Source organism: Oncorhynchus keta, chromosome 23 (assembly GCF_023373465.1).
Source record: "Oncorhynchus keta strain PuntledgeMale-10-30-2019 chromosome 23, Oket_V2, whole genome shotgun sequence".
Classification (NCBI taxonomy): domain Eukaryota; kingdom Metazoa; phylum Chordata; class Actinopteri; order Salmoniformes; family Salmonidae; genus Oncorhynchus; species Oncorhynchus keta.
This window is the reverse complement of record NC_068443.1, coordinates 38,930,801-38,953,094: the sequence shown is the minus strand read 5'-3', so window position 1 is coordinate 38,953,094 and position 22,294 is coordinate 38,930,801. Positions and strand designations below refer to the sequence as shown.

Here is a 22,294-nt window from a genome sequence, read left to right as displayed (position 1 = left end):
AGTCGAACCAGCACAAAAGCCCATTCAGCAACCCTCTCAGGTCAGCAATGCCCGTTTGACTCTCCCGGATAAATATGACGGCACCCCATCTAAATGCTGTGGCTTCCTACTTCAGTGCTCCCTCTTCTTTACGCACCAGATGGGAGCCCCCACCATGAGAGATCCAATTGGAATGGGCCACGGCCGTCTGGGAGAGAGGAGAGGAGCTAGATTCATATGAGGGGTTCATGACTCTGTTCAAATGAATCTTCGATCATCCCCCAGAGGGCAGAGAGGGTGGTGAGCACCTACTCCAATTATGGCTGGGACTAGACAGCTGCCGAGTACGCACTCACCTTCCGGACAGTAGCAGAATCCAGTGGATGGAACGAGAGGTCTGCGCGAGGAGGTCCAGAGGGAACTGGCCAGTCAAGATGACAACCTCTCCTTGAATGCACTCATTGTGATGGCCATCCATCTGGATAACCTACTTCGGGAGCATCGGTACTCTCATCGCATCTCTCCCTGAGTGAACACTCAGAGCCAGATCAGAGCCTGAACCCATGGAGGTAGTGATCACACGCCTCCCCGCAGTGGAGCAACGCAGATGAAGTCAGCTGGGGCTCTGTCTGTATTGTGCTCAAGGAGGGCACCAGCTCTAGCGGTGTACGGCACATCCTAATCCGGGATCTACAAGAGCAAAGGGATGTTCACGTGATCTTCCACCTCCTGGGGCAGGAGTGAGTATTCCATCTTCATCACTTTCCGCTATAATCTTTTGGATGTCCATCAGACTAGTTGACTGTTCCTCGTGTACTGTGTCTACAGCGTTACTGGATTCCGGTAACAAGACCCTTGCCTTCCTCTCTTAACATCTCATACCCGCTCTCCTCTCCTTTCTCGGTTTAAGCCCTCGATAGTCGGCCACTAGGATTCAGAACCATCACACACGTCCCCCAAACACTCACCCTGACCGTGGAGTCCATTCATCAGGAGAGCATCCCTTTCTTCATCACCAGTGCACCAGTTCACAAGATCATCCTTGGCCTCCCTTGGCTTCCACGCCTAACCCCACCACCTCATGGTCGAGAATAAGAATCACAGACTGGTCACCCGAATGTCAGAGTACCTGCTTCCCCATGCCATGTGGTTCCATGTCGATTGAGAGTCTTGTGGTTGCCCTTCAGCCCAACAACCCGGAGATATACCAAGAACTGCGGGAGGTATTCTCCAAGACCCACGCCACCTGTCTTACTCATCATCACCCTTGGGACTGTGCCATCGACTTAATGGCAGGGTCTTGCGCTTCCGCGCAGACGCATCTACCCTCTGCTGGTGGCTGAGACCCAGGCCATGGCGGATTAGAGAAGAGAAGCTCTAACAAGGTTTCATCCGCACTTCCACTGCATCGACTGGTTTCTTCTTCGTAGCCAAGAAGGATGAGGGTTACGTCCATGTATTGATTACAGAGGACTCAATGAAATCACCACGAGGTACCGTTACCCTCTCCCGAACAGCTACGACAGGCCCGGTTCTTTACCAAACTGGACCTGTGGAGTGCATACAATCTCATCTGCATCCGGGAGGGAGGTGAGTGGAAGACTGCATTTAGCACGATGTCTGGCCACTACGAGTACTTGGTGATGCCATTTGGCATAGCCAAATGCTCCATCAGTGTTCCAGGCATTCATTAATGAGGTGTTCAGGGACATGCTTGGATACCAGGTGGTCATCTATATCAATGACTTCCTGGTCTACTCGGCTACCCTGGATTATCACATCACTCACATTTGAGCAGTCCTGGAATGCCTCCTGTCTAACCACCTGTTCATCAAGGCTGAAAATTTCCAATTTCAGAGGGCTGTCTCCTTCTTAAGCTACCGAATCAGCCTGCAGGGAGTGACGATTGACGACAAGAAGGTAGATGCGGTCAGGTCATGGCCAGTCCCAACCACCATAAAGGGTATACAATGGTTTTTGGGGTTTGCCAACTTCTTCCGCCATTTCATCAGAGACTTCAGCTCCGTCACCGCCCCTCTCACCTCTCCTCAAGGGCTCAAGGTTGGTGTGGAGCCCAGCATTCGACAAGGCCTTCCATCTACTCAAGGGACGTTTCACCAATTGCTCAAACACCCAGATCCCTTGCAGAAAGGAATTACGACGTCAGTGATCGAGAGCTCCTGGTGGTGAAGTTGGCATTAGAGAAATGAAGACACTGGCTGGAGGGTGCTAAGGAACCGTTTGTCATCCTCACCAAACACCGGAACCTGGAGTACATACGGACATCGAGGAGGCTGAATCTGCACCAAGCAAGGTAGGCCCTTTCCTTCACAAGATTCGACTTCACACGGACCTATCGCCCAGGTTTAAAAAAAAAACACGAAGACCGATGCCCTGTACCTTCTCTACGATTCGAGAGCGGGTCCTGTCCGGAATACACCTATAATCCCATCCTCCCGAGTCGTAGCTCCTGTGGTCTGGGACGTAGATGTGGACATTCACCAGGCTCTGGAGATGGAGCCCACACCCTGTAACTGTCTTCCCGAATGCATCTACGTTCCCACGGGGATAAGGGATCGGCTGCTTACCTGGGCACACACACCGGTCGTCGCTGGACATCCAGGTATTCTCGCACTAACCAATCCATCTCTTAGAGGTACTGGTGGTCCACCTTGGCGCAGGACGTCAAGTCATGTTCCGTATGTGCCCAAACCAAATCCCCCCGGAATGCTCCATCAGGGAAACTCCTTCCCCTTCCTGTGCCTCAGCGTCCCTTTGGTACTGATCTCCCTCTGACAGTTTTACCATCATTTTGGTGGTTGTGGATAGATTTTCAAAATCCAGTCGTTGAATCCCTCTTTCTGGTCTCCCTACTGCTCTCCAGGTCGCTGGGGCACTATTCCAGCATTATGGCCTTCAGGAGCACATAGTCTCCGACCGTGTCCCCAAATTCACATCACGGGTCTGAAGAGCCTTTATGGAGAAGCTCGGTGTTAAGATTAGCCTCACATCCAGGTATAGGTGGAGAGGAGGGACCAGGAGCTGAGGAGGTTCCTGAGGAGTCATTGTCAGGACCAGCAGGGAGCATGGGCTTGATTCCTTCCATGGGCAGGGGAGTATTCCCAGAACTCGTTTCATTACTCATCTACTGGTTTAACCCACAACACACTGGAAGAGGGTCTTCAGCCGGTCCTGGCTCTGTGGACCCCGGACCAGACCGGTTGGTTCAGGCGCGCAGAAGAAGTGTGGAGTGAGACTCACGTGTGACTCCAGTGTGCCATCCACCATCAAAAGGATACCACACGTGTACCACACTGGGGATCATGTCTGGCTCTCTACCAGGAACCTCACCCTCTGCCTGCCCTGCAAGAAGCTGAGCCCCCGGTTTCTGGGGGCATTCAAGGTTTTCAGATTCAGAAAACTTTAATGTCCTCAAAGAGGCAATTCATCTTGCAGTCATAAAACATATAACATCTAAAAATATAAAATAATTAGCAAAGGATATTTACAAACAAATAGGCAGGGTAAGTGCAATTTCATAGTTCAAGTGCAATTAGTCCAACATTTGTTCAGTTGCAGAATTGCATTCGGAATAACAGAGTACTTGGCCCTATTTTTTTTAACCTTACGTAGTCTGTACCTGCATCCAGAGGGAAGGAGATGGAATTCAGGGTGGAGTGGATGGGAAGAGTCAACCTCTATTTTATTGTCTCTCCCCAGGTAAAGAGATGACAGTTCTTGCTGCTGTCCTGACTATCTTTCCCAACAAATATTTCTGTGCAAACGTGATATTCACAAACCAGCAGGTCAAGCTACTGCTTGACATAATGCCCCCAATGAATGATTTATAAAACAGAACCATGATGGTTAGATCAATGTTATAAAAGTGCAGTTCCTTTTTAGGAAATAGTCTGTTGGCCTTTCTTAAAAATAGCATCAGTACACTGATCCCAGGACAGCTTGTTGTCAATGTCTATCCCAAGGTATTTGTACTCCTCCACTATTTCAATGGGCTCACCTTTTACCAGTGATTGTTTATTAACTTTCAAAGCAGAATTACACTGCTCAAAAAAATAAAGGGAACACTTAAACAACAATGAACTCCAAGTCAATCACACTTCTGTGAAATCAAACTGTCCACTTTGGAAGCAACACTGATTGACAATAAATGTCACATGTTGTTGTGCAAATGGAATAGACAACAGGTGGAAATTATAGACAATTAGCAAGACACCCCCAATAAAGGAGTGGTTCTGCAGGTGGTGACCAGAGACCACTTCTCAGTTCCTATGCTTCCTGGCTGATGTTTTGGTCACTTTTGAATGCTGGCGGTACTTTCACTCTAGTGGTAGCATGAGACGAAGTCTACAACCCACACAAGTGTCTCAGGTAGTGCAGCTCATCCAGGATGGCACATCAATGCGAGCTGTGGCAAGAAGGTTTGCTGTGTCTGTCAGCGTAGTGTCCAGAGCATGGAGGCGCTACCAGGAGACAGGCCAGTTCATCAGGAGATGTGGAGGAGGCCGTAGGAGGGCAACAACCCAGCAGCAGGACCGCTACCTCCGCCTTTGTGCAAGGAGGAGCAGGAGGAGCACTGCCAGAGCCCTGCAAAATGACTTCCAGCAGGCCACAAAAGTGCATGTGTCTGCTCAAACGGTCAGAAACAGACTCCATGAGGGTGGTATGAGGGCCCGACATCCACAGGTGGGGTTGTGCTTACAGCTCAACATCGTGCAGGACATTTGGCATTTGCCAGAGAACACCAAGATTGGCAAATTCGCCACTGGCGCCCTGTGCTCTTCACAGATGAAAGCAGGTTCACACTGAGCACATATGACAGAGTCTGGAGATGCCTTGGAGAACGTTCTGCTGCCTGCAACATCCTCCAGCATGACCGGTTTGGCGGTGGGTCAGTCATGGTTCTTGGGGGGCCGCACAGCCCTCCATGTGCTCGCCAGAGGTAGCCTGACTGCCATTTGGGAACCGAGATGAGATCCTCAGACCCTTGTGAGACCATATGCTGGTGTGGTTGGCCCTGGGTTCCTCCTAATGCAAGACAATGCTAGACCTCATGTGGCTGGAGTGTGTCAGCAGTTCCTGCAAGAGGAAGGCATTGATGCTATGGACTGGCCCGCCCGTTCCCCAGACCTGAATCCAATTGAACACATCTGGGACATCATGTCTCGCTCCATCAAACGCCACGTTGCACCACAGACTGTCCAGGAGTTGGCGGATGCTTTAGTCCAGGTCTGGGAGGAGACCCCTCAGGAGACCATCCGCCACCTCATCAGGAGCCTCATTTTGACTTGTTTTAAGGACATTACATCAAAGTTGTATCAGCCTGTCGTTTGGTTTTCCACTTTAATTTTGAGCGTGACTCCAAATCCAGACCTCCATGGGTTGATAAATTTGATTTCCATTGATCATTTTTGTGTGATTTTGTTGTCAGCACATTCCACTATGTAAAGAAAAAAGTATTTAATAAGAATATTTAATTCATTCAGATCTAGGATGTGTTATTTTTGAGCAGTGTACTTTCCCATTGTTCGTCAACTAAGATATACCATTTTCTAGCTCTGAATCTCTACTTTTATCCACTTTAAAAAACGACATTTCAAATTTTGCTACATTAGACCGAATAGAGCCGGGCGGTCACTGAAATTGGTCTTATGTAGCAAATTTTCGAATATTTTTTTATTTTTAAATAGATAAAAGTAGACTCAGAGCTACAAAATGGTATATCATACACTACAGTTGAACAATGGGAAAGTAACTTTGCTTTGAAAGTTACACAAGGCGGTGGCCCGTTCCTGTAGGTTCATGCTCTACAACATCCGCAGAAAACACAGGAAGTAGGTCCTAATCCAGGCACTTTCATCTCCCCGTCTGGATTACTGCAGATCTGTTGGCTGGGCTCCTGCCTGTGCCATTAAACCCCTTTCATCCAGAACGCCGCAGCCCGTCTGGTGTTCAACCTTCCCAAGTTCTCTCACGTCACCCCGCTCCTCCGCTCTCTCCACTGGCTTCCAGTTGAAGCTCGCATCCGCTACAAGACCATGGTGCTTGCCTACGGAGCTGTGAGGGGAACGGCACCTCAGTACCTCCAGGCTCTGATCAGGCCCTACACCCAAACAAGGGCACTGCGTTCATCCACCTCTGGCCTGCTCGCCTCCCTACCACTGAGGAAGTACAGTTCCCACTCAGCCCAGTCAAAACTGTTTGCTGCTCTGGCTCCCCAATGGTGGAACACACTCCCTCACGACGCCAGGACAGCGGAGTCAATCACCACCTTCCGGAGACACCTGAAACCCCACCTCTTTAAGGAATACCTAGGATAGGATAAAGTAATCCTTCTCACCCCCCCTTAAAAGATTTAGATGCACTATTGTAAAGTGGCTGTTCCACTGGATGTCATAAGGTGAATGCACCAATTTGTAAGTCGCTCTGGATAAGAGCGTCTGCTAAATGACTTAAATGTAAATGTAAATGTAAAGTTGGTAGACTAAGAAAATGGCCTTTGAATGTTTTGGTACTACTACTGGAGAGTCCTTTGTCTACACCCATTCTGCATCGTTCACACCATCTTAAGCTTTAACCCCACTCATCGCTTTAAGGGTTGATCCGAATGTACTAACAGCAGTCAAGCACCCAAGCTAACTTGCTAGCTACTTCCAGACAGCTAAGTGAGAGAGAGAACAGCTCACTGAACATAACTCGTCCTAGCAGAGCTGGTTAGGCTTTTATGTTATCCAGAGCGTTGATGACTGCAACTGTGCTGTCAGATTGTCCGTTTGTAAATTCACTGGAAGCTTTGGCCGACGAGTAGGGTTGATCCGAATGTTCTGACCTCACAACGGCAGTCAAGCACCCAAGTTAACACTGGCTTGCTTGCTAGCTAATTCTAGACACATGAGAGAACTCCCCACTGATCATTTTACTCACCCTAGCAGAGCTGGTTAGGCTGTTTTCATGTTATCCAGAGCATTGGTTACTAGAACTGTTCTGCTGGCAAAAATGTAACATTTACTGACACTTGCCATATTCAACTGGTGTTGAGCGTCCGTAAATTCAGTTGTTCTGCGCTTTCTTGCACTCAGACGAGAGTGCTCTGAAATTGGAGTAGATGGCCAGACTGAATTTACGAACACACCCAAAATGGTTACTTGCATAGTGGTGTCTTTTGTTAAAACATGTAGCTAGCTAGCTAAACAATGAAGCATAATCCCAACTCATGACGTTACTACCCTGCATGATTATGCGGGTAGCTAACCAACCAGGTGCAATGTTAGCTAACTAACATTAGGCTATAGCTAGCTAAGCAAATGGCTCTGAGATACATGTAACGTTAGCTAGCAAGCCATAATCACAACTCATGACATTACTACCCTGCATGAATCTGCAGGTAGCTAACCAACCAGGTTCAATGTTAGCTAGCTAACATTAGGCTATAGCTAGCCAAGAAAATGTCTCTTTCTGTCAAAATTAGAAATGTGTAATACCTGAAAATGTAGGTAGCTAGACTATTTTACCTGTATACATCATTCATGGTGGACACCTCCTGTCGGATGCCATGGTTGCCCTCAGTTTGAAGATGTAATCCGGAGACCGGTGTTCTCAATCTTCTTAGCTATCATACTCGAATTCCACTGATTTCAAAATGTGGTCCTCCAGAAATTGGAGAGCAACACTTAAGTTTTAATACACAATACAATAAAAAAGCAGCGTTAGACAGGATTACCTAGACATACTGACCAGCTCAAATAGACAGAAGCATGCTACAGTGGCAAGAAAAACGGAACACTTTGGAGTTAGCTGAAATTCTGCATAAATTGGTCATAAAATTTAATCTGATATTTATCTAAGTCATAACAATAGACAAACCGTGTGCTTAAACTAATAACACACAAATTATTGTATTTTACTTGTCTATATTGAATACATAATAAAACATTCACAGTGTAGGTTGGAAAAATATGTGAACCCCTACGCTAATGACTTCTCCAAAAGCTAATTGGAGTCAAGAGTCAACTAACCTGGAGTCCAATCAATGAGACTAGATTGTGAGTTTTTTTATAGGGCAGGGCAGGTCTAGCCAACATCATCAATTGGAGTTTACTATTCACACTAAGCACTGACTGATGTGAATGGCTCAAACAAAAGAACCCTCAGAAGACTTAAGATTAAGAATTGTTGACTTGCATAAAGCTGGAAAGGGTTCCAAAAGTATCTCTAAAAGCCTCTATGTTCATCAGTCCACGTAAGACAAATTGTCTATAAATGGAGAAAGTTTAGCACTGTTGCTACACTCCATAGGAGCGGCTGTCCTGCAAAGATGACTGCAAGAGCACAGCGCAGCATGCTCAATGAGGTTAAGAAGAATCCTAGAGTGTCAGCTAAAGACTTACATAAATCTTTGGAACATGCTAACATCTCTGACGAGTCTACGACACGTAAAACACTAAACAAGAATGGTGTTCATGGGAGGACACCACGAAGGAAGCCAATTGTCCAACAAAAAAAACATTACTGCATGTCTGAAGTTTGCAAAAGTGCACCTGGATGTTCCACAGCGCTACTGACAAACTATTCTGTGGACAGATGAATCTACAGTTGAATTGTTTGGAAGGAACACAACACTATGTGTGGAGAAAAAAAAGGCACAGCACACCAACATCAAAACCTCATCCCAACTGTAAAATTATGGTTTGGGGCTGCTTTGCTGCCTCAGGGCCTGGGCAGGTTGCTATCGTCGACAGAAAGAAATAATTCAAGTTTATCGAGACATTTTGCAGGAGAATGTTAGGCGATCTGTCCGCCAATTGAAGCTCAACAGAAGTTGGGTGATGCAACATGATGATGACCCAAAACACAGAAGTAATTCAACAGAATGGCTTCAACAGAAGAAAATACCTTCTGGAGTGAGTCCTGACCTCAACCCAATTGAGATGATGTGGCATGACTTCAAAGAGCAGTTCACACCAGATATCCCAAGAATATTGCCTAACTGAAACAGTTTTGTAAAGCAGAATGGTCCTGAATGGTTCTGGATTTTTTTCTTCTCATTTTGTCTGTCATAGTTGAAGTGTACCTATGATGAAAATTACAGGCCTCTCATCTTTTTAAGTGGGAGAACTTGCACAATTGGTGGCTGACTAATTACTTTTTTGCCCCACTGTATGTTCCCCCTGTTGATAATATATAATGAGCTGAACACACACTAAACAAAAATATATATAAAGGTTGAACCAAAAGATTACATGTAATAAAAATGAAATTATTATGTGAAATTGAATGAAACAATTTTGTATGTTTATGCTAATATGATGTACAATATTCCATTGTTTTTATATGATAACAATAGCGTAATATATTTCATATGCCATATACTATTTTTGAACAGTTTCACTAATTGATTTTAATTAACTTAATCATTATGACACACCCCTCACTACTTTCATTAGTTACACTAATTGCACTGTGTGTCTACATAACCTGGTTCAAGTATTTATGACATTACCCTGAGGAAGGCACAGTAATGCCGAAACATTGGTAAATACTTATTAAATTGCTGGGAGATTATACGTGGAGTGTGCGACTTCTTTATTTCGATAGTTCATTCGCCGTTAGTCAGCACCTCCACACAAACTATTATTCTGGGTGTGTGCCAGCTCATGTTTTTTTTCCCAGTATTTATTATTGGAAATATATCATTTGTATGGGGGGAGACAAACTCAGTATACTTCAAAACCCTATGGGACTCCCAATCATGGCCGGTTGTGATACAGCCTGGATTCGAACCGCTTAGACCGCTGTGCCACTCGGCGTTGCTAAAAGCAGTCAGGAAAGTTCGCATTTGGAAAATGTTCAGACCCCTTGACTTTCTCCACATTTTGGTACTTTAAGTCTCGTTCTAAAATTGATAAAATTATTTGTTTCCCGTATCAATGGAAGGTTTCTAAAAACCTGTTTTTTTTTATTTATTATGGGCTATTGTGTGTAGATTGATGAAGAACATTTAATCAATTTTAGAAGGCTGTAATGTAACAAAATGTGGAAAAACAGAAGGGGTCTGAATATTTTCTGAATGCACTGTATACCCAAGTATGACCAAGCTTATATGGCTGTGGTGGTCTTTATATGGCTGTGGTGGTCTGCATGTGGCTGTGGTGGTCTGCATGTGGCTGTACTGGTCTTCATGTGGCTGTACTGGTCTTCATGTGGCTGTACTGGTCTTCAGATGGCTGTACTGGTCTTCAGATGGCTGTATTTTTTGGTATATGCTTGTCTCCTACTCACCAACTAGCAGGACCAGCCGACGTCCCTCTTTGTGGTCCCTGCAGTACGGTGCCACCTCCAGGTAGGTGGGTGTCTGTGTGGCTCCTCCCATCTCCTGGCTCTTCCTTTTAGACTCAACACTCCCACCGCCCCTCCTGCCCAGCCTGAAACTCCTTCTCAGACCAGCTGCAGTGAAAGAGATGACTGTCACACGCCGGTCACTGTGTGTATGTGTGTGGGGGTGGGTGTGTGTGTGTGAATGTTAATTTCAATCTCTGTGTGTTCTAACAGTCAAATCAAATGTCTCACCAGAGGCAGCACATGCAACAGAGCAAAACAACAGTATTAGATGTTACGCAGTTGGCAGCTACAATACCAGTCAGAAGTTGACACATACTCAATTAAGGGTTTTTCTTTATTTTTACTATTTTCTACATAGCAGAATAATAGTGAAGACATCAAAACTATGAAAGAACATATGGAATCATGTAATAACCCAAAAAGTGTGTTAAACAAATCAAAATATATTCTACATTTTAGATTCTTCATAGTAGCCACCCTTTGCCAGCTTTGCACACGCTTGGCATTCTCTCAACCAGCTTCATGAGGTAGTCACCTGGAATGTATTTCAATTAACAGGTATGCCTTGTTAAAAGTTTGAATTTTCTTTACTTCTTAATGTGTTTGAGCCAATAATTTGTGTTTTGACAAGGTAAGGGTGGTATACAGAAGACAGACCTATTTGGTAAAATACTAAGTTCATATTATGGCAAGAACAGCTCAAATAAGCAAAGAGAAATGACAGCCCATCATTACCTTAAGACATGAAGGTCAGTCGATCCAGAACGTTTCGAGACCTTTGAACATTTCTTCAAGTGCAGTCGCAAAACCCATCAAGCTCTAGGATGAAACTGGCTCTCATGAGGACTGACACAGGAAAGGAAGACCCGGAGTAACCTCTGCTGCAGAGGATACGTTCATTGGAGTTACCAGCTTCAGAAATTGCAGCCCAAATAAATGCTTCACAGAGTTCAAGTAACACATCAACATCAACTCTTCAGAGGAGACTGCATGTGTCAGCCCTTCGTGGTCAAATTGCTGCAAACAAACCACTACTAAAGGACATCAATAATAAAGAAGAGACTTGCTTGGGACAAGAAACAGCAATGGACATTAGACCGGTGGAAATCTGTCCTTTAGTCTGATGAGTCCAAATGTGAATTTTTGGGTTCCAACCACTGTGTTCTTGTGAGACGCAGAGTAGGTGAAGGGATGATCTCTACATGTGTGGTTCCCACTGTGATGCATGGAGGTGTGATAGTGCATTGCTTGTGACACTGATTTATTTAGAATTCAAGGCACACTTAACCAGCATGGAATCCACAGCATTCTGCAGTGATACGACATCCCATCTGGTTTGTGCTTAGTGGGACTATCACTTGTTTTTCAACAGGACAATGACCCAAAAACACACCTCTAGGCTGTGTAAGGGCTATTTGACCAAGACGGAGAGTGATGGAGTGCTGCATCAGATGACCTGGCCTCCACAATCACCCAACCTCAACCCATTTGAGATGGTTTGGGTGAGTGAAGTGCAGAGTGAAGGAAAAACAGCCAACAAGTGCTAAGCATATGTTGGAAATCATTCAAGATTGTTGGAAAAGCATTCCTCGTGAACCTGGTTGAGAGAATGCCAAGAGTGTGCAAAGCTGTCATCAAGGCAAAGGGTGGCTACTTTGAAGAATCTCAAATATATTTTGGTTTGTTTAGCACTTTTTTGGTTACTACATGATTCCATGTGTGTTATTTCATAGTTTTGATGTCTTTACTATTATTCTACAATGTATAAATAGTAAATAAATATAAAAATCCTTGAATGAGTAGGTTTGTCCAAACTTTTGACTGGTACTGTACATCTCTTACATGAATCCTACTGCATATAGTCACCATATTTAATGTAAGATGAGCAGACTAATGGATGTCTGCAATTACACAAACAGGGAGCAAAATAAAAGCGTCTCGAGTGCTGGGTATGATGACATGCAGCAATGACGATGAGAAGGAAGAACTGCAGACAGGCAAATGTGTATGAGATTTAAAAGAACATCACACAGAACTGTCACCAGTCTCACCACCAAAGCTGTTGACAAGCACTGTCGACCATCTCAACAGCTCAACTCCACCACTCTGAGGAGACTAAGGAGAGGACAACATACGATTGAATGTTCTCTCATGCATTCGCTTGAATGAAAACAGAGCCTATGCCATGTGTATGTGGTCTGGCCCGGATTGGCATGTCCTCCATGGTGTAACTGCCTGCTATAGATGTGGGTCTTACATTGCTATGACATCAGTTGCAGTTTAAATCAGTAAGCATAACAGGAATTTGGGCCTGTTTTCCTTGTTGCATGCTACAATTACTGTCATTTTGTCTGTGTTGACTTTGCTTTTAAAGAATGAGTTTTACCGACTTTATCAATCAGCACAGTTGGAAGAGGGTGGCAGATATTGAATTAAACCAATATCAGATTTGATTAATTTGATTACATTGACAACAGCATATTCATGTCGTTTAAGGAAATAGGATATTGAGCATGCTGAAAACAATCTCCAAGACGCTTTCACCGAGAGTCAGTCTGAAATTATCGACAGAATCTAAAATAGGAAAAATAATTGTGTTTCTCTCCTAGCTGCACTGCCAAACACAGTACTGTACTGAACATACTAAAACCTGCAGTCAGTGCGTGTATTATTTTGCTTCACTTTCAAATGTAAACTTCCTGCTACAGCACTAAACTACTATGAAGTTCACACTGCATCTCCTTCACTCTGAAGTTTACCTATGTTCCTTTTCCCTCTAAATAATCTAGAGTACTTCAGTGCACTTCACATGTAGCACACATGCATGTCATACCACACCTGTTGCTCCTCTCCAGTATCTCCTCTTCCAAATTCTGCTGTTTTTGGCTCTCTTTCTCCCTCGCTCTCTCTCCAACCGTACCTGCTGTCTCGACCTCTGAATGCTCAGCTATGAAAAGCCAACTCACATTTACTCCTGGGGTACTGACCTGTTGCACCCTCTACAACCACTGTGATTATTATTTGACCCTGCTGGTCATCTATGAACATTTGAACATCTTGAAGAATAATCTTAAATGGCCACATACTCTTGTAATCTCCACCCGGCACAGCCAGAAGAGGACAGGCCACCCCTCAGAGCCTGGTTCCTCTCTAGGTTTCTTCCTAGGTTCCTGCCTCTAGGTTTCTTCCTAGGTTCCTGCCTTTCTAGGGAGTTTTCCCTTGCCACCGTGATTCTACATCTGCATTGCTTGCTGTTTGGGGTTTTAGGCTGGGTTTCATTATAGCACTTTGTGACATCTGCTGATATAAAAAGGGCTTTATAAATCAATTTGATTGATAGCTAGCGTGCTGTCAGTCGTGTGGCATCCATTAAACAATCACTTTGGAGCTGAGAAAAAGTACAGAGCGCTACCACATCCTGTTCTGGAATCTGGACAGACACTACACATGCGCAGCACAAATATATGACATGCTGTAACTTCAGTAGCCAATAATAAACAACACCTGACACTTAACTCAGTCAAACCTGAAGCAGGAGTGCAAAATGATATAGGAGGATTCCATTGACATCAAATATGCGGGTAGCTATTCAAATATGCAGGTATCTATTCTTCTCATGATCTTGCTGCTTGAAACCTAATAATGCACCGGTGACCATGAACAAGGATCAGACAGCTACCCATTGTTGCTATTATTCTGTCTGGGAAATGCATTTTAAGCTTCGATAAAGAAAAACACACACACATTCTCTCTCTCTCACACACACACAAACGCGCTGACACACACTATTGCTAAACCGGCATCAAACACATCCAAGGGATCTGAAGAAATGGGGAAAATTATCTGGCTGTTTAAAACTCGTGGTCTTTCCTTGGCTTCCCCTATAGCTCTGGGGAGCACATACTGATTGAATAATCTGGTTTGTAAATAGAGCTTTTTTTCAAACCAGAAACAGACTGACCATATGGCAGTTCGGGAAAATGCCAGATGGGCTGGTCCATCTTTAACCTGATGGGTCTGTCTAAAAATGGGCAGGTATGTTAGAAATGCCCGGGTCAATTTGTGGTTCTAGTCCGTCTCAAGTTCAACCCCTGCTTGGTTTTTCATTCCGTGTCTGGATCTTATTGGTAGTAAGGTGATGATACATTTTCCTCATCCCTATCCCTGGAAAAGGTAACATCTCACCGATGTGGATTCCAGTAATAGCTCCATAGTCTGCATCCTCCACCACTGTAGAGAGAGTGAGCAGAACACAGGAGAGTGGGAAAGAAAAGGATGGATCAAGGAACAGAACATAGTTTTAATTCCTAATCAAATCAGTACAGTACATTACTTTTTTTATATTATTATTTTGAACGGAGGGTTTAAATGGTCTTCTTTCAAACAATGTAAAAAAAAACTAACTATGAAAAGCAAGCAGTACCTTCCTCCTTTTCTGAGAAGCATGGATACAAAACAAGACAAGTGAATCATGGAGACAGTAGTTAGTTATGTCTGTACACAGATGAAGGAAGGAATACTTATAAAACAGTGGTTCATAAATAGGCCCATAAAGCAAGGGTTGGCATCAGGCAGTCCGCAGGCCAAAATCAGCCCACGAGTGATTTTTTGGGGGGCCCCAAAGTTGAGTAAAAAACATAATACAAATGTTTTGGGTAAAAGAATACTAAAATCACCATGAATTCAGCTTAAAATGTGTTTAAAATTAGGAAACCTATTCCCAAGTATTCCCACAAAATAAAAAAGATGTGATCGTGTCTCAATCAAGCTATAAAATTGTTATTTTCAAATACAATCTCATTTGGGCTTAGTTATGTTCAATAGGCTTGCGTTAGGCTTGCGTTATTATTATTAACGGCTGTGTTTTTAATATCAAGTGTTAATTTTACTTTCTCTGGTCAAACAAGTAACATACATTTGTGCAAGCGCCCGCATGCTTCCCATCCGAAACAGTTCGGAACAGTTCATGCAAACTATATTGTGATGACATGTTTGTTCGTTTTAGTCTTTGGCAAGGGATTTTTTTGGGGGGTTGTTCGTGCACACAAAATATTTTCTCGAGGAAAGCCGAAGTTCAGGAGCTGAAGTCTACGCCCCTTCGTCGGTCATTGGTCAACAGTAAGGATTCTTCAATTATTTGTTGTCATTCAATGATAGACGACTTGTTTCCATACACATTTTCTCACTTGAGAAATACTGCACCAAACATCTTAGTTAGATGCATCAAAATTAATGACAGATTTCTTGAGTTATCTTAGAAAAAGTCTGACTACTGTATACTGGCTATGGCATCTCAAGATGGACAAACAGTACTATTGCCACTTTTTTCAAGTGTAGCTCTTAAGGGAGTATGCAAGCTCATTTGTTCGGTTCGCCTAGCCGCTTTCACTATTAATGGAGAGGAGAGAGCTGAGGGACGGTCCGACGGTGAGAGGCGGACCCTTGGATGCTCTCCCTCTGCTGAGACTGGCAATCAGATGCAGACAAAATCAGTCCAGTAAATAAAGAAAGCACATCATTTAAATGTATGCTCACTCAGCTTTGCCTCACAAGTAACACAACAAATGATGATCTACCTATTACAGGTGTGATCATATACCTCAAGTTTTGAAATATAATTTTTAAATGGTATAAGAAGAACAACATTGTCAGGGCAATTCAAGCATATCCAATATGCAGTGATAATGTACTGGGCATATAGCCTACTACAAACATCACTGCAACAGAACTGTTTTTAAGTCATGTTTTAAAAAATCTGAGTGTCAGATCTCAGCCTTCTTGACTCAGAAAGTGAGGTCGGCTCAGAAAAGTTTGGGGACCACTGCTCTAGATTAACTATTCAAGATCCATCAGTTGCTACCATTTGGGAAACACTGACGTAGTACATAGTGCTTTGAGTATGTTAACTGATTAACTGAGCTACTCCTTGTGAAAATTTGTAATATGTATTGCAGTATATATTATTATATACCACCTCAAGCTGAACCTCGGCAAGACGGAGCTGCTCTTCCTCCCGGGGAAGGACTGCCCGTTCCATGATCTCGCCATCACGGTTGACAACTCCATTGTGTCCTCCTCCCAGAGCGCTAAGAACCTTGGCGTAATCCTGGACAACACTCTGTCGTTCTCAACTAACATCAAGGCGGTGGCCCGTTCCTGTAGGTTCATGCTCTACAACATCCGCAGAGTACGACCCTGCCTCACACCAGGAAGCGGCGCAGGTCCTTAATCCAGGCACTTGTCATCTCCCGTCTGGATTACTGCAACTCGCTGTTGGCTGGGCTCCCTGCCTGTGCCATTAAACCCCTACAACTCATCCAGAACGCCGCAGCCCGTCTGGTGTTCAACCTTCCCAAGTTCTCTCACGTCACCCCGCTCCTCCGCTCTCTCCACTGGCTTCCAGTTGAAGCTCGCATCCGCTACAAGACCATGGTGCTTGCCTACAGAGCTGTGAGGGGAACGGCACCTCAGTACCTCCAGGCTCTGATCAGGCCCTACACCCAAACAAGGGCACTGCGTTCATCCACCTCTGGCCTGCTCGCCTCCCTACCACTGAGGAAGTACAGTTCCCACTCAGCCCAGTCAAAACTGTTCGCTGCTCTGGCTCCCCAATGGTGGAACACACTCCCTCACGACGCCAGGACAGCGGAGTCAATCACCACCTTCCGGAGACACCTGAAACCCCACCTCTTTAAGGAATACCTAGGATAGGTTAAAGTAATCCTTCTCACCCCCCTTAAAAGATTTAGATGCACTATTGTAAAGTGGCTGTTCCACTGGATGTCATAAGGTGAATGCACCAATTTGTAAGTCGCTCTGGATAAGAGTGTCTGCTAAATGACTTAAATGTAAATGTAATGTAAATGTATAGTATTTGAAAGTATTGTGTATTTAACCCAGATCTGGACCTGTATCCAAACAGAGTAGAACATTGGTTGTAAAGTGCTGAGGATACTCTTATGGCTAAAAATAAAAGCTGTGTCATAAAACAGGTTTTAACAGGATTCCTAGGACCTTTTCTGAGATGGTTTATTGATTGACCTTGGTGCGATCCTAAGGGATTCCCTTCCACATGTGGCATGTCCCTGACGTGTGACTTTCACCTTGACCTTCATGTATGACCTTAAACCTTCGGCCTTTGTCCTGGGAGAGTGTTAAATGACTGTTCATTCTCTGCAGGTGGGGTGGGGGTTTATTGGAGAGATCATCACCTGTCACTTTGTTTGGGACTCTCTGAGGTTTAAATAAGGCTTTGGGCCGCTGGAGAGCGACTCTCCTAAAGGAAAGAAGGGGAGAACAGTTAGGCCATTGTATAGAGTATAATTTATCTGACTGAACAATTTTGGTGCCATAATGGATCAGACTAGGAATAATGTTCCTCAAACCTCAATTTGTCTAGTTTCAATTCATCAAAGGGTTCAGAACTCCAGGTTGACCCCCCCTTCACTGATTTTTATTTTATTTTTTACTGTTGTTAAAACCTTTCTGGAGCATCATGCTTGACTGAAAACATTCAAATTTAAAAGACCATAGAAACTGGGGACTTTACTGTGTTCTCATCTTCTAATTGAACATTCATGTACTGTTCTCGTGTTTGAGATGTCATCTCAAAGTGATATAGACGTACAATAGCGGTTTGTTTTGCTGTCAAATAACCATTTTTTTAACTCGAGAAAAGTTAAGATTGGAGTTAAGAAACCTACATAATAAGACAAACTAACACAATGCTGATGTGAGGGTAGTTATGAATGTCTGTGCATAGATTGCCCATGGACATGGAGGCCCACCTCTCCTGAAGTTGCCTGGAGGGGATGAGTCCTGCTCGGGAGTTGCTTTCACCATGACGACAGGCTTGCCACCAGGTGTCGTCCTCCTGGTTAACGATCTGAAGGATGTCCCCCCTCTTGAAGCCCAGCCCTGCCTGTCTGCAGGGGATGGCAGGGTCCTCCTCGGGATTGTAGTCAAAGAGCGACCGTACAAATAACTGAGAACCACAACAAAAAACACAAGAGCTTTACTTCATTAAAAAATTGACCAGATATGTGCAATGAAATATGTTAATTTACATGGTCAGCAATAATAGTACGGCGCCCCTGGATCAAATTAGGGTTAGGTAGCTCTTTCACCTTGTCTCGGGCTCAGGTATTGGAACCAGCAATGTTCGGTTACTGGCCCAATGCTCTAACTGCTAGGCTACCTGCCACCAATGATTCAACAATAGAGTCTTGAACATCCTAGGAGAATGTGCTGTGAAGGTGGTGTATGGGTTTCATGTTGCCATCTCATACTCAGATGCTGTTATTTGTCTGAAATGCCAAAGAACCAATATAAGCAGAGCACAATAGCTTTACCATAGTCTCATTGGCTGACAGCTTTTCCTTGATGCCAGGTACCGGTATCACTTTAAACGTCACCTCTCCCTGCGATTGAGCCTGGCACAAAGATAATCACAGAATGTAGACTTGACTGACACACAGACAGGTACACAGACCACACAAACACATCAGGGATGTGTGATGCAAGCAAATACATACAACGATCCAAGCTTACAAGCAGCTAGCCTCTTAAAATGTAAAGTTCCCATATTTGGGGACCCTATTTGATTTATTTTATTCAATTCAGTCTGGTGTGAGAACGGTAGCTCCCATCTGCAAAAGCAGGGTGTCTGTGGAAAGCTGAGTATCTTGGCTATTGATCTGTGCCTTAAAATATTTGGTGTCTTACTATCATATATGGGCATATGAATGTATAAGGGCAAGCCAAGCCGATGACCTCATTTCAAGATGGCTGCTACCTACATTCCGGTTAGCGTTGTAAAGCATAAACAAAATAAATACAGAATGGTTTGATTCACACCGAAAGCCGGGACTCCACAGACCATGAGGGTCTCATTTGTCTGCCTGTGACCTACCGTTATTGATCACCAGCCCTGAGAGTCAAAATGTTTATTTTACACAACGTTTTCACCAAACAGCAAATATCTTACAAGGTAAGCTTCAATTTGGTCTGTGTTGGAGCTACATGTGGGGTATGGTTGGTCAGAACAATTCCAGCCTATTTCCATTGTTATCTGATGATGTATGACTTCATGTCAAAATCGAATGTCCACTGAGTGACTATATTTTTGCGCATGAAAAATTTGATGAAAACACTTGGATATCCCCTGTATGTCCCCCGACATCACCACAATGTTTGAGAGAGGTTGGTGTTGAAGAAATTTAGTTTTTATAGTGAACAATAACTTTTAGGCACATCCATTGTGCAAAAACAGTGCAATTATCACATGCAGACACTTTGGAGCGGTTGAAAGGACACTTGGATGTACCCCATATACCCCATTACACCACCACAATGTTTGAGTGAGGTTGATATGGTAGAAATTGTGTTTTTATACTGAACAAATAGCATTTAGGGACTGTAAATGTGTAATAGCACTGGAATTAATAACACTGACACCACTTAAACATCTGCCCGTTTCTATCAATCACAGTTTTTTTCTGATATTGTTCACATGTTGTGGAAGCCATCTGATGTGTTTCCAGCTCTGGACATCAATAATTCACTTATAGCTTGTCAATGAAAGATTACTTTTGTGTGTGCATGATCTTGTGTATTCTGAGCTATGTAGCTCTAATCTATCTTCTGATCATTTCCTCAAAATCTCCGAGATGTCTTCTTTCCAAATATACCAAGTTTGGGCATGCCAGAATCATGTATTACACATGAATAGCAGTTACTTTTGGGTATGTCTATTTAGGCGGAAATCTACATTTTGACATTACATCTAAGCTAGACACTAGCCTCACTTGGCCAGACTTACAGACTTGAAACAGACCACACATACCATAATAGGAATGATTTCCTCCGGTGTCTTATCCTCCATTTGGACTCCATTGACTTCCCTTAGCTCATCGCCCTCATGAATCAGACCTGCAAAATATATTTGATTAAAGAGCACTAAATTCTCTGAAACGTTTTATAAATATATGATTACACTGCTATTACATGGTATATATGTGAAGGACATCACTCTGCTTGCTTAGTACCATTTCCTCCTGATTCTGCCCATACCTGACAAGAACTCCTCTGACTTGCAAGCACACGTGACCACCCTCCTGAAGTGTCTTACCAATTGGCGCCACTCATAAAGCTAGCTATTTGCTGTCGCAAGTGGGGACACTTCGAGGGCGGGGAGTAAGTTTCACACATCCCAATGTAATATATTACAATTTAATTGTTCATCAATTCACTTTTAAATTATTTTTACCACTTCTGTCTGCAGCACCCCCTCTCATGATCCTTGCTACAACTATAGCTCCAGTGGATTCATCTCTCTTTATGGTGGCCCCCTGAAAGAGAGAGAGAGAAAGAGAGAGAGAAAGAGAAGACAGCTGGATAAACAAAAGGGAGCATGAAGAAAAAAAGGAGGGATGAGAAAGTGAGTGAAGGCCAAAAAGATAGACAGATGGTACAACAAGGTCTTCAATGATGTTAATATCAGAGAAAACAATCATGTCTGCTCACCGTTTGCTGCTCCCAATTAGCAATCTTCTAATAAAGCCATGAACATTGATGCTGTTACCCCAGGCCTTAAATGTCACTTAATTTGCCACCGTAATTTGTTTAGAGACAGAACCATTTGAGTGTGTGATGGCCATAATCACATAGCTGGAGAGGTTATCACACTTTTTTTTTTTTTACCAGATGTTATCAATGGGATGAAAAACACATTGGAAACAGCATCTCATGCCATTACCAACAACCAGGTCACGTCAAGGTGGAGAACTTTGCATTATGGCTCAGACAAATGGCGGCATATTGCGTCAATAAAACAGATCCCGAAACATCCATACGTGTAAGTTTGGTAATACTTATCAGTCTGCATAACGGTATGTTTTCTATTATTGGCCGGAAAGACCAACCAACCACGATTGTTCACACACACACACAGATAGAGACCCACACACAACAATGCTCAAACTCTGCAATGTGTCACTATAGATATATGGCAGCAAAGATATGGAAGAATTGACTCTCCAAAGCTTTAGTATGGAAAGACTTTGCAGCCCCCAGGTTTATCTGTAACCCTGTTCCTTATGTTGTCTTTCCAACTTGAGGCTTTTGTCCTGGTTACACCTTTAGATGTGTGGCTTCCATAGACTAGGTTGTGTGACTACAATTTACCTTAGCACCAAGAAATTCAGCTACTTAGGCTATAAATAGACTACAATAAATTGACAATAGGAATGTTATTAAAAGCTATTTTCTATGGCTTTAACCCTCAGCAAATGTTCCATATTGTTGCAGCATGAGCCAACCTGGCCTCAGGGCAATTCGTATGATTTAGTTTGCTTATTTTACCCCTTTCATATGTAGACAAAACCTGCAATCTTTATCATACAAACTTCTTTATACCGCCTTTTCTTTATATCTGAAAGGTGTAGGGGGTAAGAATCGCTGTACAGTAAAACACGCCAAGGGACGTAGACATGATTGCAGTATATTCTTGAAAGCGATAATCGAGAAGTAGCATTGGCACACACTAGGCTCTTATGCGCTGAGACTCCGACGTCCTGACGCACAATGATCATTTGGGTGTACCATTCCTGCCCATGTTTCCAACCCCTCCCAACCTCCTCAGTGCCGGTTACACACTGGGATGTATAAGGGGGTATACTGGCAAGAAAGTGGTAAAAATGGGACTGTTTGAAACGGGGTCATATAAACATTGGCAGATTTTTTTTTACAGGTAACATACTGTGAATTCTGTCTGAAATACTGTAGGTATTTGTGTCCTTCCATTAAGTATGATATGATAACATTACGGATGGATAACGAATAGATAACATTACGAATGGACTAGCGGTCGTACAATAGCATACAAATTGGAGAGTATAGACGGGTGCAACAAAACCGATGCATGCGCAACTTTGAGGCAAAACAACTGTCAACTCCATAG

At 43.7% G+C, this 22,294-nt stretch overlaps 1 protein-coding gene across 1 annotated transcript in view; it reads right to left on the bottom strand.

The window, feature by feature from the left end:
• Positions 1-21,949, bottom strand: part of LOC118402566 (MAGUK p55 subfamily member 7-like) — a 36,913-nt gene extending 14,964 nt beyond the window's left edge. The window contains exons 1-6 of the mRNA XM_052477362.1: positions 21,937-21,949; positions 20,180-20,265; positions 18,687-18,767; positions 18,123-18,319; positions 17,547-17,611; positions 10,276-10,440 (exon numbers count right to left, since the gene is read on the bottom strand). Of these exons, the coding sequence (XP_052333322.1) occupies positions 10,276-10,440; positions 17,547-17,611; positions 18,123-18,319; positions 18,687-18,767; positions 20,180-20,265; positions 21,937-21,949 (607 nt within the window). The remainder of the gene's footprint in view (positions 1-10,275; positions 10,441-17,546; positions 17,612-18,122; positions 18,320-18,686; positions 18,768-20,179; positions 20,266-21,936) is intronic.
• Between the last annotated feature and the right edge of the window lie 345 nt (positions 21,950-22,294).